A 15,362-nucleotide genomic window follows, 5' to 3' on the forward strand; every position below is an offset into this window, starting at 1 on the left:
TCTCTCTGATTGGAGTTCACAAACTGCTCTGGTCCTCCTTTGTACAAGGTACTATTTCTTCCTTTTAGACGGGACCATTCCTTTTACCTCACACTGGGTCACTCTGTTTTTAGGTGACGGCTTCGTACAGTCCATGAGCTATGAGAAAGGTTAGGTTAAGCCTACCTTCACTTTTTTACCATTGCCCTGATTGATGTCTGGTTCTCCAGTTCTGTTGCACAACTGGTGGGGGCAGTCTTAGTGAATGCATTGGACTTTCGCACTGCGCCCCTCTTTCTTTTACTAGATGACTAAAGACTTCACATCCAGGAGTACTGGCATGGTGATGTCCGTTGAGTCTAATAGCAAGGAGCTTTTCGAGATCACTCACCCATGGCTCCGCCTTCACAGGAATGTGCTAATGGCGGTTGTTAAATACAATGCTTTTCTTTTCCCATACTAGAGGATGTTTTCTGGCTGATTTCACCAAATGCCACCCTGGGGATGGCAGGACTCTTTTCACCACATTTCTGCAGCCCCATCTCCCTGGTTTAAATGTAATGTGGTATCATTACTTTTTCAACCGAACCCCCATACGCTGGGCTCTGCACTCCTCAACAGATGCTGCGCCGCCACCAACTCTGAGTACACGACAGCCTGCGTGTGATCTCCTACAAACGGAGGGACATATGGAGTACATGCTGTAAGGTGACTTCCATTCATGAACCGTGGAGCCGGTTTTCCGTGCGGCCGGTTGCATTAAGTGACTCAACGCCTCCCGATGGGAAGCCAGGCGAGTGGGGAATCTGGCGGTTATTCTCTCCAGTGATGCACTACCACCTCTGAATGGGCTACGGGTGCAGGCGTACTAAATACTATCTCTCCGGTGCATGCCAGCGGTCTCATGCTTTCTTTCGAGTTCATCCGATCGCGTCGCCCACGGTGGTGCGCTACGGTTCTGCTCTTGATGCTACTCAGTACTAACTTTTCTCCTTTATAAACAATGAATGTGGTCTGGTTGTCCAATGGATCGCCCTACTTATTTTGCCCATTGACCTGGGGATATGTGAATTTGATCCTTTCATACAGTGGGAGGTTGAATGTACGTTGGCCCGGGACTCGAAACACTGCTGTTCACACAAGCGATTTTTACATAATCTCCAGTACTCCCGGTTGGCTTCAGCTGGTCTCGAGGCCACAGAACACACTATTGAGCCGTTGCCACTGCCTGTGTCCGTTCTTGACGGCGGTGAAACGGATGTCGGTATCTACAATTCAATGCAGTACGACTGGTTAGCCAATGACGGGTACGATCCCTCGGGCGAGGGGAAACTAAAGACAGGCACAGTCCGCGCATTGACATCGGAAACTGGTGGCCCACGTTCTCATTTTAATAAGATCTCTGGCCTCTGTCTTCCGTGTCGGACGTCTGGACTGAGCTGCTGGCCTGTGGAGCATTCTGATCTGCGGGAACACCGGGCACAGTACAGTTTCTCACTGGGTTTTCCCTCGCTAGCAGGTACCTAGCTGCTGGTAGTGTGCTAATCCTATTCCGTTTCACAATTTACAGAACATGTTTACACTTGGGTGTTCTTTGGACTACAGACTTGCGTTCTGCGGACACCTTACTTATTTAATTTCCTCCACTCCAAATCTTTTGCGACTGTTATGTACTCGCGTACAGTGCTTCTATTTGTCTTTTTGCCATGTTTTTGCCATGCTTGATTAATTCTGTGCTTTTGTCATTTCCGCAGAAGCCTGCCGGAGTTGTTTTATCTATTAACTTAGATTTGCTGTAGTTTAATTGTCTATTTGTAAATTGTGTTTGCGGCGTGTTGCGTAGGGCACCCTTCATCCCAACATGACTGTCTCCCTAGAACCGGTGATTCTGGTAAAGACAACGTGCTCGGATACAACAAAGGGACGTCTGTGGGGGCGTCTGCCGGCACACCAGACCCCGGTCGCCTCGTGGTGTTGCGATTTCTTACGGCATGGGAGGTGAGGCCTCAATAGAGGCCAAGGGAGGAGTGTTGGGGGTAGCTTTACCAAGTGGGGTGGCACAACTAGATCTAGGAGGGTAAAAACTATAACTGTAACAAGTGCTTCCTAATACCGGGCCTGAAATGGTTAAACTATCATGATCACCATGAACTGGAAACTGCCTGGCCTCCTAAATCTTGTAGACAGAGGCTAGCTGATAGACAGCCGTTCAATTGCACCGTCTCTGGAATTTGTAACTGTAGACATTGTTAATTGGATTATTTGAGGTGTCAATGAACCATCGAAAATTCTCACTTAAATCGTAATGAACTATTGTTTCTGGTAAACCACAATTAAATAAGCGGACCATGGCCCCACAATGTCTACGGGACTGCCGCTCCGAGCAACAGACCAGACAGCTCAAACCATCCAACCAGAGAGCGGAACGCTTTGCCCGGAACGAGTAGCCAACAGGAAGGCCAGACGTGGACATCTGACCGTTGAACACTGGCCACGAGGGGTAAAACTGGGGCAATTTGAGCAGAAGGTTTTAGAACGCCTTCTCCATGAATTGCATGCTGTAGAATTCATTGTACAGTTTGCCAGTTTTGATTCTGTAAAAATAAACGGTGCTCTGCTCCAAACTAAAGAAGCTGGTGCGGTCTCTCCTTCCCAAGAACTCGCAAAGACTGGAACCCCGAGGTTCCGGCCTAACACCTGTTAGCTCTCTTGAATTGAAATAATTACAGTTTAATTTATCAGTCCAACCTGTAGTTGGTTTCTGCTTTGTTCTTGCCTGCTTTAACTAGTTACCTTTCCCAACCAATCTCAAATTGATCTTTTTCTTCACTATTTCCCTGGGTCCCACTATTCCCCCCCCCCCCCACCTTACTAGTTTAAATCCTCCTGAGCAGCTCAAGCAATTTTCCCTCCCTGCCAGTATATTCATCCCCTTCCATTCAGGTGCAATCCATCCTTCTTGTGGAGGTCACTTCTACCCCAGAAGAGATTTCATTGATCCATTAATGTAAACCCTTCTCCCCTGCACTATCTCCTCAGCCACACATTCATCTGCTCTTTCCTTCTATTCATACCCTCATTAGCTTGTAGTACCAGGGTTATTCCACATATTGCTACCCTAGAGAACCTCCTCTTGAATTCCTGCCTAAGCGTCTATATTGTCCCTTTAGAATCTCATCCTTTTCCCTTCCTATATCATTAGTTCCAAAGTGTACAATGACCTCCTGCTGGTCCCTCTCCCCCCTTGAGAACATTCGGCACTCTCTCCAACATATCCTTGATCCTGGCAACACACCATTCTGATTTTTCACTGTTGGCCCCAGAAGTGTCTGTCTATGCCTCTGACTAGAAAGTCCCCTCTCACAATTGATCTCTTGGAACCTGACGTACCCCTCATTACATTGAGAACCAGCCTCCGGACCAGAAATTTGGCTGTTCGTGCTACATTCCCCGGAAAGTCCATCACCCCCTACATTTTCCAAAACAGCATACTTGTGTGAGATGGGGACAGCCACAGAAGACTCCTGTACTACCTGCCTACCCATCCTAATTTTCCTGGAGTTAACCCATCTACCTGAATGTTTCTGCGGCTTTTCTCGCTTCCTATAACTGCCACCCGTCATATTCCCTAGCTCTTGTAAATTCCTTATTGCCTCTAACCATGCGATCTGATAGGATTCACAATCAAAGACACTTCCTGCAGAAGTAACCATCAGTAACATGGAAATGCTCCCTAAACTCCCACATCTGATAGGAAGAGCACCTCACTCAACTAAAGGTCATCGTTGCTCCTTCACAATCTACAGACCCAGAAAATAGCACCATCTTTTTGCTCTTAAAAAAAAACACTGCTCCATGCTAACTTAGTACCTATGGTTTATATTTTTAAAATTTAATCAAGAGACCGATCTCAATAAAAGATATAATTAAGAAAGAACCCAATCTATTCACTACTGTAAATTTACAGCAAGATTACAAGTACAAACTATGCACATGTCTGTTCCTGTGCTGTGAGCTCACCCACACAGGTTCCTCTAAGGTCAGCTGTGAATTTCACTGTTTGTTAAATTTTCCTAAATGCACTCTAATGTCCAGAGATACATGAACTCAAACAGCAAAAGCAGTGATAGTGCAGATTCACTGCTGTGTCAGACAGCAGGGTCAGTCTTTCTCTGACCCTGTGGTCACTGCCTTTGTCTGTCATCCTCCTTTTAAAAGTGCCATTGTTTTGATCTTTTATTGCAGAATCATTCGGTGTACTAGAGACAGCACTGAATAATCACTGAAATGGGAATAATGTCCAGGGTTATGGGAAAAAGCCGGGGAATAATACTAAGGCCTTCTGCACATTCAGAGGGCTGGTACAGGCATGATGGGCTGAATGGCTTCTTTCTGCACCATAACAACTCAGATTCTGTGAACTTTGTGTAGTTGAGACAGACAAACCATAACTTTGGTCTTATATCGAACAGTACGGTACAGACACTAATCCTTCAGTCCACAATATTGTACCGAACATGATGCAAAATTAAACTATTTTCTTCTGCCTGCCATTGGTTCACATCCCTTCATTCCTTGCATATTCATGTCTTTAATTAAAAGTTCCTAAATGCCTTTATCATATCTGCCTCCACCCCCACCCCGGCAGCCTGTTCCAGACTCCTGCCACTCTTTGTGTAAAAAAACTTGCCCCTCACATCTCCTTTGAACTTTTGCCCTCTCACCTTAAATGCTTCTCTTAGTATTTTTGAACTGTGGGGGGGGGGAAAAAGATTTTGACTGTCAACCCTATCTATCCATCTCATAATTTTGTAGGCTTCTATCAGCTGCTCCAGAGAAAACAACCTGAGTTTTTCTAGCCTCTTCTTAGAGCTCATACCCTCTAATCCAAGCCTCATCCTGGTAAACCTCTTCTACACCCTCTCCAAAGCCTCCACATCCTTCTTGTAATGTGGCGACTAGAATTAAACGCAATAGTCGTCATGCAGCCTAAGCAAAGTCTTATAAAGCTGTAACATGACCTCCTGATTCTTGTACTCAGTTCCCTGAGCAATAACGGCAAGTACGCCATAAACTTTCTTTATCACCCTACTTGTGACGATTTGTTTTGATCTGTTTTTGATGCTGAAATGAGCTTCTGACAACATTTTCATAACAGCACTAAAACCATATATTTTTGCCTGCATCATCTGATTCGATTCCTCTGTACTTACAGAAATCCTCTGTTGCAAAAATCCACACCCATGCAGTCATGCCATTGGCACTTGGCTATTCAAATAGCAAATCAAGAGTTTGATGTTGGAAAAGCACAGCAGGTCAGGCAGCATCCAAGGAGCAGGAGAATCGACATTTTTGGCTAAAGCCCTTCCTCACGGCTTTAGCCTGAAACATTAATTCTCTGTTCCTTGGATGCTGCCTGACCAGCTATGCTTTTCCAGCACCACACTCTTGACTCTGACCTCCAGCATCTGCAGTCCTCACTTTCTCCTATTCAAGTAACAACTCAGCTGACCTCCCAAATCCGACCCTCTGTGAACTTAATAATTCAAATCTGTGCTCTTCATTACATCAAGCCCTGATCATCGATCATTCCTTTCTCACTAATTCATATTGGCTCCTGCTTCAGTAAGTACTCAAGTTTAACATTCTCCTGCTTGTTTCCAAATCTTTCCATGGTCTTGGCTCACCCTTTCCTGGAAATCTCTGTGACATGTGGGGTTGTCTAAATCAAGCATTTTGAACCCTTGCTGTTTAAATAGTTTGACCATTAGTAGATGGCCCCTCAGTTGCTGAATTACGGGACTTTGGAATTCCTTCCTCAAAACTCACTGTCTCCCTGCCTTTTCTCTCATTGAAAGCATGAAGAAACAAAATGTGAGATTGATCTTGACAAACCTGTACTGAAACCAGGAAATGTTCCACGTGGACTTTATTCGAAAACTACTGAATCCCACCACCTAATGCCACTACTTGTTATTACAACCAGACAAACGTAAAGATCTGCAATGCAGAAGACACCATTCTGAAACTGAGAGATCGTTTTGAAACAGTCCAAACTCCAACTTTGTAAGGTGCATAAATAGTGTATGAATTGATTGAGAATTTAATGAAATCAACCTAACAATCTGTGATCCATGACTGAAATACAAAATATAGAGTTTAGTGGACCTTTTGTTTATATTTGTTAAATTAAGGTGACCTCCATTTTCCAAGGTACTGCAACACCCTGATATGTTCATATTTGTGATGTGTTCCAATAGTGCAATTCTTTTATTATTTTAAAACCTATCTTTGTTTTAATTGCATAAATGTGATAAATTATGTTTTTTTGTAACATTGAAATAACCATAGTCCTATCAGATCACAGGGCTGCTCTCTCAACAGAGAGCGAGGTGATTGATGGTGGTTTAACCTGAGGATCAAGGGGAGAGTTCCAGAAGGAGAGTTCATCACAGTAACCTCAGCTGGTACAGGGATTGGCATCACTCAGCATCACCAACTCACCCATCCAACCAACTGAGCTGACCGATCCACTTTCTTTTAGTTGTATATTCAAACATTCACAGATACTACTTCCAGTCCACTCCAGCTTTAGTGCCTGAACCAAGATGGTATCACGGTGGACTGAACTGAGCATAAGTGAAAGGACAACAAAAAGACATTTTGATTTTGAAACAATGTGCTTTGCATTGCATCTATCATGATCCAAAACCTAATTTTATGTTCTGTGTTCCTTAATCTTTAAAAGATTTCAAAGCGTCCCTCACCTGCCACAAGGTGGGGCCCTCAGCTTGGACTACTCTCACCACAGCCATGATGGGGATCCACATAATACAGAAGATGGTCATACACCAGCCCAGTGCTCCTGACCAGACAGGGTATTCAACAGATCCATATCTTAGTGGGGCAAATGTTGTCAAGGACCAGATTAAGACTGCCTGAATGTGGATAAGATACAAAACTAAATCAGAAACAGAATGAGAGATTGGGTATTTTCAGTTTAAATCAAAATAATGTGTAACAGCTTCTTACCACCAGCAAACACGGAGAGATCAGAATCCAACACATTCTCCACCACAGCCAGAAGAGCCAAGTCCTTTCCCCAATCATCATCTCAATGTCCTTGATGAATCTGTTTGTCCCTGTGAACAACAAGGAAGAAGAGAGACACCATCACTCACTCTGTCCTGTCTTTAGGGCAGCTTGTTTACTGTTGAAGTACATCTTGTACAGGGTGGCACTGATGAACAGGTTAACCCAGAGAAGGGATTGCTCCAGATTTCAAACAGGATAAGGAAATTGATTCTTGTCACCAACTGATTGATCTTTCTCTCTCATTTTAGTAACAAGGGTCTGTCCATCCCAGCACAAATTGGAAACATAAGCTTTTCCTGGAATGAGTTCTTCTTGGGCGATGAAGGTAACTTAGAATTTGAAACACAAACAGATCAATCATGACTGTATTGATGGTGGAGCAGGCTTGAGGGGCTGAATGGGTCTATTTCTGCTAAGGACTTGTAAAATATGAAAGTGAAGAGTTCATAACAAACCCTAAATATAGAAACATGTGAACAACAGCAAAAATAGGCTAATTTTCTCTAATCTTATTACAAATCACTTGTTAGGGATACGCTTAATACTGATAGAAACCAATGAAGGGTAAAGAGTTGGGTGTTTCCAATGTAAAGAACAGGGGTATAAGTGTAATTAATTAAAACTTATAAAATACACCATTGTGTTAAATGCAATAGAGATGACCACTTAGGTGATATGTTGCAGCTGTAGCATGTGGTTGCTGCTGGATTCCTAAAGAAATCCAGTTATATTGGATCAGCTCAAACATTTGAGATAGTACCACACATGAGGCTCCTTAATAACCTGAGAGCCCATTGTGCTGGGTGTACAGTATGACCATGGATAGTGAATTGGTGAGCTGATAGAAGATCGACAGCAGTATCTTGTCGGGATCTGGATGATGTGAGCTTGGCAAGGTTTATTCGAGAATTGGATGAGAACTGTAGCAATTCTGATGTCGGGAAGACCATTTTTTTTGATTCTTTCAGTAAGCAATGAGCTGAATCTGTCACTCAGCAGTGATGAGTTCCTAATTAATGGGATTATTCCCTATTAAGCAGCAAGCTAATGGTACAACACGCCTAACTAATATTCAGCTTCCTATCTTAAACTCACCTAACAAGCTCAACATTGAGAAAACTTGACCTGGAGATTAGAGTGAGGATCTCGTGAATTCAGCTTGTTACCTGCTCCAGATGACCTAAATATTAGGCACTGAGGTCTCAGAGAATACTCCAAGGATGCCAGCCACATACACTTTACATTCATGGTATTGGATCTGATATGTGCCAGTCTCTAATATCTTGCTGGGCCATCTCAGAAAATTTCTACACTTCAGTACTGCACCACAGTCTGCCCCAGTGACTATCATTGTAATGCCTCGGCCAGCACACCCAAGAGCATGAACCCAGGCTGCATCTCCAGGCTGGTCACTTGCTGTCCCAATTCTCACTCATTCTGAGCTGGCCTGGATGCTCACAACACCTCTCCCTTGCCTTGCCTTTTGCCTTTGTGTGTTTGCTACCTCAGCCAGGGATATTATTCCAGTCGCTCCTTGCCATTTAGTGCAGACACAAAGGAAGGAATCTTGTTGTGGTTGTCAACAGGACTCTGTCAAATCAAGGAGGGTGTAATGGGGTGCTGGCACAGTAAGTCATGGGCAGTCTCTGATACCAATTCCATGTGCTTAGACATGGGCAACCAGCTGCTCAGGGTGGTCAACATTAGTGTTTACACCACGTAAGGGGTTAGGAACTGAATGAAGGTCAGCCCACCACCTGGCTTGAGTCTTTCTGCTCTACTGTGGGCTGCTTACTTCCTGAAATGAGACAGAGGCAGGTATTAATGGAGATGAAAGGGCGTGTCCCAATTGTTACTGTAGGTGCAGCTGGGAGATATCCTGAGTGAACAAGCAGTGCAGAGGGACTGCAGGATTAATGGTGTCTGGGATTGGGGTAGGTGTGAGTGAGCGGAGGGGGACAGATTGCAAGCTGTAGTGAGATTGGTAGGGCATGAGACTCAGTGGAAGGTGGATATAGCAAGAGAGTTACGGTGAGGGTGAGATAACAAACATGGTCGCACTTACTAGCAAAGTGGAGAAGATCATTGACTTCCTTCTTTCACTGCTGGGTATTCCTCCAGATGGCTGAGATTGCACTGATCCAGGTGGCAACCTCGGACCAGGTTGTCATGTCATGCCCTGATCTTACCAATCCAGGGGTAAGAAGAAATCCCACCTCAACACCACACTATGCAGTAGAACCTTTAGATCCCTACTCATCAGGCAGGACACTCCTTCCCCCTGCCTGCCTGCTATGTCTGGGATCAATATAAGTAACACTGTAGGGTTGTTCTAGACTGACAGTGTTTGTATGGATACTTAACGGGCTTTTAATGAAGTTGTAACCACAACATATGGAGCTGCCAGTGTTGGCCTGGGTGGACAAGGTCAGAAGTCACATGGCACCACATTATAGTCCAAAAAGTTTATTTGAAATCAAATGCTTTCAGAGCACTGCCCCTTCGTCAGGTGAAGTAAAGAGAAGCACACAGACACAGAGTTTATAATCAGAGAGATCAAAATATCATACAAGTGGTGTGAGTGGAGTGTTGACAGACTGAATAATATGTCTCTGCAGGTGATCAAGAGTGTCAGATGGTGTGAATAAAGTGTCAACAGCTGAATAGCAGGTGAAGGGATGATCTATAATCTGATTCATTAAGGAAGAGAGATAATTACAAAATATTAAAAATAAGGTAGTTCTGGAGACAAACCAGATGACTGGAATAACATGGTAGGTATAAGAGTCACACGCCGAGGGTCTAACCAAAGTAACAAGTACTAATCCAAAACTCTACACATTAAATAAGGTAGAGAGATCATAATAAGTTATCAAGGTGATGGTGTCAAAACTGGACAGTAAGGAAGATCTTACAGGTACAGAACAGTGTAATGGGGTCACATGTAGTGCGACTTGTAACCAAGATCGTGGTTGAGGCCATCTTCATGGCTACAGAACTCAGCAATTGGTTTCAGCTCAGTAATTCTGTGCTATTGTGGTCCTCAAGATACAAAACAACACAGAATTATTGTGAGGTAGCAGTGCTAACCACTGGGCCACTGTGCCGCCCAAAGTGGGGACATTTTCAGGATGGCAACCTGTAACTGTATGACAGAGATTAGAGCTAGGGCCTCGATTATGACTGAAATGAAGAAAGTAAATATACAATCACCAAGTTTCCAGATCACAAAAATAGGTGGGAGAGCATTTGGTGAGGATGACACAAAGATTCTATTGAGAGATACAATAGGTTATGTGAAAGAACAAAAACTAGCCAGGTAGAATATAAAGTGGAAAAATGTGAGTAATACACTTTGGCGGGAGGAATAGAGGAGTTGAATATTATTTGACTGAAAAGACTGCAGAAAGCTGCAGCACAGAAGGATTTGGGGTTCCTTGTGCATAAATCTGAAAAGCCTGGCCTTTAAATTTTATGGGTATGAGGGAAGGAAAATGGATAGTTGGCCTTTATTTCAAGGCAAACAGAATACAAAAATAGGTAAGCTTTGTTATAAATGTTCAAGGCACTAGTGAGACCATGGCTGGAATATTCGGAACAGTTTCTATTCCTCCATGGGATGAGGATGCCACTGGCTCAGTAGAATTTATCGTCCATCCCAGAGAGCAGTTAAGAGTCAACCATACTGCTATGTGTCCAGAGTCACATGTTGTCCAGACCAGGTAAGGATAGCAGTTTCTTTCCCTGAAGGACATTAGCAAACCAGAGGGGTTTTTTCAATCATTGACATTGATTCAAGGTCATAATTGGACTCTTAATTCTAGATTTTTATTGAATTCAATAAAACGGGACAGCACAGTGATTCAGTGGTGAGCAATGTTGCCTCACAGCACCACGGACCTGGGTTCAAATCCAGCCTCAGGTGGCTGTCTGTGTGGATTTTGCACATTCTCCCCATGTCTGTATGGGTTTCCTCCAGGTGCTCCAGTTTCCTCCCACAGTCCAAAGTTATGCAGCTTGGTTGGACTGGCCGTGCTAAGTTCCTCTATAATGTCCACGGATGTGCAGGCTAGGCTGGTTAGGCATGGGAAATGCATGATTACGGGGATAGGGTCTGGGTCTGGGTCTGGGTAGGATGCTTATCAAAGAGTTGGTGTGCACTCGTTGGGCCAAATGGCCCGCTTCCACATTGCAGAGATTTTATGATTCAAATTGCACCATTTGCCATGATGGGATTCGAGCCTGGATCCCTAAGGCAGTACCTGGGTTAACAATCCAGCGATTATATCATCAGGTCATCATCTCCCCCTCAAAAAAAATATATTGGCTTTGGAGGCAGTCCAAAGAAGGTTCATGAGATTAATTTCGGATATGGAGAGACTTTCTTTTCAGGAGTGTTCGAGTAGTTTGGGCTTGAGCTCTTTTGAATTTCCTGGAATAAGAGGCGATCTATTTTGAAAAGTATATGATTGTTAACGATTGTGCTTGATCAGATATAGGAATAGAGGCTGTTTTCACTTATGCTAGAGTCTGGGACCAGAAGGCATCTCCTGAGAACCAAGAGGTTACATATTTAAGACAGAGATGAGGAAGACTTTTTGCTCTTAGAGTGCAGTGGTATTCTTTTTACCACAGAGTGCTGTTGAGGCTAGGTATATAAGTCTATTCATGTAAGATAGATTGTAAATCAGTAAAGGAATCAAACATTGTGGGGAAATGGTAGGAAAGTGGAGTGAAGGATAGTCAAATCAGCCATGACCTCATTGAATGGTGGCGCAAAATCAGTGGGGTGAATGGCCTACTTCAACTCCTCTGTCTTATGGTCTCATTGTCTTAAGTACTTATATTGCTATAAAACTCATACTTACACAGTCTGGGCTCTGTGCTGCCTCACTACATACAACAAACACACAGTAACTGCAAGCTGGCTGCTAATATTATCACTGCTACTAAAGGTCAGTCAGGAACCTTTGTACATCACATATTTGTGAAGCAATCTAACAGCAGAAAGATAAACTCCCTATGTGATCTTGGATTTGTGCAATAATACAAGTATCAGCAATTAACAAGACAATGACTGTAGTAAAATTGGCTGAAATCCAGCAAAAACAAGTGGATCCTGAGTGAAGGATGCAAAAAATGATGTTGTGTGTTTCATGCTGGTTTCTGGAACCAATTAGGTTTCATTGTCAGGAAGAGCAAGTGAATTCTGATACACGTCTGCCAGCATCTGATTCATTTGGTCTGATTTTATTAAAGAAACCTTAATTTTCACAAAGTACTTTAAATTTAATATGTTTATTTGTTTTGGTCTCTTTTATGATTGACTGACCATAGATCCAGCTGAGACCGATGAGTTGCAGGAGAGCTGTTATAACGAGAATCCAGTCCGTAACGTAATGATCCATTAAATTTAGCCAGTAAATCCCAGCCTAAAATTAAATGGAAAATTCAAAAATGGTACACAGGAAAATGATCATACTCTTACTTTCAAATTCAGACTTTAATGAGATTTGAAAAATGTATACATGTAAGTGCTTATAATAAAAGCACAATTCTAACTAAAGCAAATTCAGAAGTCACAATGTCAGATTATATTCCAACAGATTTATTTGAAATCACAAGCTTCTTCATCAGATGATAAAGGAGCAGTGCTCTGAAAGCTTCTGATTTCAAATAAACCTGTTGGATTATAGCCTGACATCGTATGACTTCTGAAATTGTCCACTCCAGTCCAACATTGTCACTTCCACATCATAACTAAAGCAAAATACTACAGATGCTGGAAATCTGAAACAAACACAGAAATTCCTGGAAAAAATCAGCAGGTCTGGCAGTATCTGTGGAGAAAGAAACTAACATATTGATTGCAGTCTGGTACAACTCATCTTCAGAACTGTTCCAACACAATTCTAACTCGATGCTCAATATTCCCTCATTCATTTGTGTGTGGGATTCAATTATGTTGGTGTTCCCTCTTCTCCATTCTCACCTGAACGTCATTTTTGAAATGGGGAGATCAGAATTTACCTGCAGTGTTCCAAGTGTGATCTCACGTGATCAAATAAGTGAAGAGGTTACCTCAGAGTCCAATTGGACCTTGATCATCTGGGCCAATGGGCTGAGGAGTGACAGATGGGGTTTAATTTAGATAAATGTGAGGTGCTGCATTTTCGAAAAGTAAGTTAGGGCAGAATTTATACACTTAATGTTAAGGTCCTGGGGAGCGTTGTTGAACAAAGAGACCTTGGGGCGCAGTTTCATGCAGAAGGTGATGTGTGTATGGAAGTTTTGGAGGCTGGTATAATTACAACATTTAAAAGGCTTTTGGATGGATATATGAATAGGAATAGTCTAGAGTGGCAAATAAGACTACATTAATTTAGGATATCTGATACCATGGATGAAGGATCTGTTTCTGTGCTGTACATCTCTGACTTTATGACCCTATGGGCAGCATGGTGGCTCAGTAGTTAGCACTAATGCCTCACAGCGCCAGAGACCCAGGTTCAATTCCCGCCTCAGGCAACTGTCTGTGTGGAGTTTGCACATTCTCCCTGTGTCTGCGTGAGCACTCTCCGGGTGTTCTGGTTTCCTCCCACACTCCAAAAATGTGCAGGTTAGGTGAGTTGGCCATGCTAAATTGTCTGTAGTGTTAGGTGTAGGGGAATGGGTGGGTTGCTCTTCTGAGGGTTGGTGTGGACTTGTTGGGCCGAAGGGTCTGTTTCCACATTGTAAGTAATCTAATCTAATCTAAATACATCCTAGATTTAGACATCATGACCCCTCATGTACATCTTAACTCTTTGCCTCCAGTTTTAACTGCCTGGGAACATTGCATTAATGGGATTTGTGAAATTACCAACTCTCCCCACTCAGTATATGAACTACATTCCCATTCAACACAAATATCTGAATAAGGGAACATGGCTCAGGAGTAGGCCATCCTGTCCCTGGGGCTTACTCCACCATTTAATAAGGTTAAAATCACACACCAGGTTATGATCCAACAGGTTTATTTGGAAGCATTAGCTTTCTGACCGCCGTTCCTTCATCAGGTGGTTATGGAGTATAAGATCGTATGACATAGAATTCAAAGCAAACTTTTGAAAGCTAGTGCTTCCAAAAGAAGCTGTTGGACTATAACCTGGTGATATGTGATTTTCAACTTTGTACATCCGAGTCCAACACTGGCACCTCCACATAATTTAATAAGGTTACTGCTGTTATGAATTGCTTTGAATATATTTGCGTCCTTCTTTCCATAATACAAGCAATACTGTATACAGACTCTCACATTATGGAACCATCAGTGCACTGTATAACTGAAGCTTAACATCTCTACTTTTGTATCCACTCAGCCTTGCAGCAAATGATAAAGTTATATTAGCTTTCCCAAATATATAGGTGAGGATTGCAAATGCTGGAGATCAAAGTTGAAGAGTGCGGTGCTGGAAAAACACAGCCAGTCAGGCAGCATCTGAGGAGCAGGAGAGTTGATGTTTTGGGCATAAGCCCTTCATCAGGAATGAGGCTTGTGGGCCAAGGGGGCTGAGAGATAAATGGGAGAGGGATGAGGCTGGGGGGGAGGATAGCTGAGAATGCACGAGATAATATATCTCCCTCCCCACCCCTATCCATGGTCCATAAAGACCATTCCTTCTGCAACTCCCTTGTTCAGTCCATGCCCCCACCAACCCACCCTCCTATCCTGGCACCTTCCCCTGCCACCAAAAGAATTGCAAACCTCCACCCACGCCTCCCCACTTACCTCCGTCCAAGGCCCCAAAGGAGCCTTCCACATCTGTCAGAGATTTATCTGCACTTCCACACACATCATCTACTATGTCTATTGCTCCCAATGTGGTCTCCTCTACATCGGGGAGACAGAACTCCAGTTTGCAGAACGTTTCAGAGGGCATCTCCAGGACACACGCTCAAACAATCCCATTGCCCCATTGCCGAACACTTTAACTCCCCATTCACTAAGGACATGCAAGGCCTGGGCCTCCTCCACCGCCAAACCCTAACCACCCGATGCCTGGAGGAAGAATGCCTCATCTTCCACATTGGGACCCTCCAACCACATAGGATCAATGTGGATTTCACCAGTTTCCTCATTTTCCCTCCCCCCACCTTATCCCAGATGCAACTTTCCAACTGGACACCACCCTCTTGACTTGTCCTACCTGTCCATCTTCCTTCCCATCTTTCTACTCCATCCTCCTCTCTAACCTATCGCCTTCACTCCCAACTTCATCTACCTATCGCATTCTCAGCTACCTTAC

General features: G+C 43.5%; 1 protein-coding gene and 1 pseudogene across 1 annotated transcript in view; one reads left to right on the forward strand and one right to left on the reverse strand.

Moving 5' to 3' along the window:
• LOC132820038 (sodium- and chloride-dependent neutral and basic amino acid transporter B(0+)-like) overlaps nt 1-1,992 on the forward strand; it is a 99,775-nt gene extending 97,783 nt beyond the window's left edge. Inside the window, exons 20-21 of the mRNA XM_060831959.1 lie at nt 1,069-1,498; nt 1,823-1,992. Coding sequence (XP_060687942.1) covers nt 1,069-1,498; nt 1,823-1,992 — 600 coding nt within the window. The remainder of the gene's footprint in view (nt 1-1,068; nt 1,499-1,822) is intronic.
• Nucleotides 1,993-2,188: 196 nt separating this feature from the next.
• LOC132820039 (sodium- and chloride-dependent neutral and basic amino acid transporter B(0+)-like) overlaps nt 2,189-15,362 on the reverse strand; it is a 46,567-nt pseudogene continuing 33,393 nt past the window's right edge.

The sequence above is a fragment of the Hemiscyllium ocellatum genome, chromosome 11 (genome assembly GCF_020745735.1).
Source record: "Hemiscyllium ocellatum isolate sHemOce1 chromosome 11, sHemOce1.pat.X.cur, whole genome shotgun sequence".
NCBI classification, from domain to species: domain Eukaryota; kingdom Metazoa; phylum Chordata; class Chondrichthyes; order Orectolobiformes; family Hemiscylliidae; genus Hemiscyllium; species Hemiscyllium ocellatum.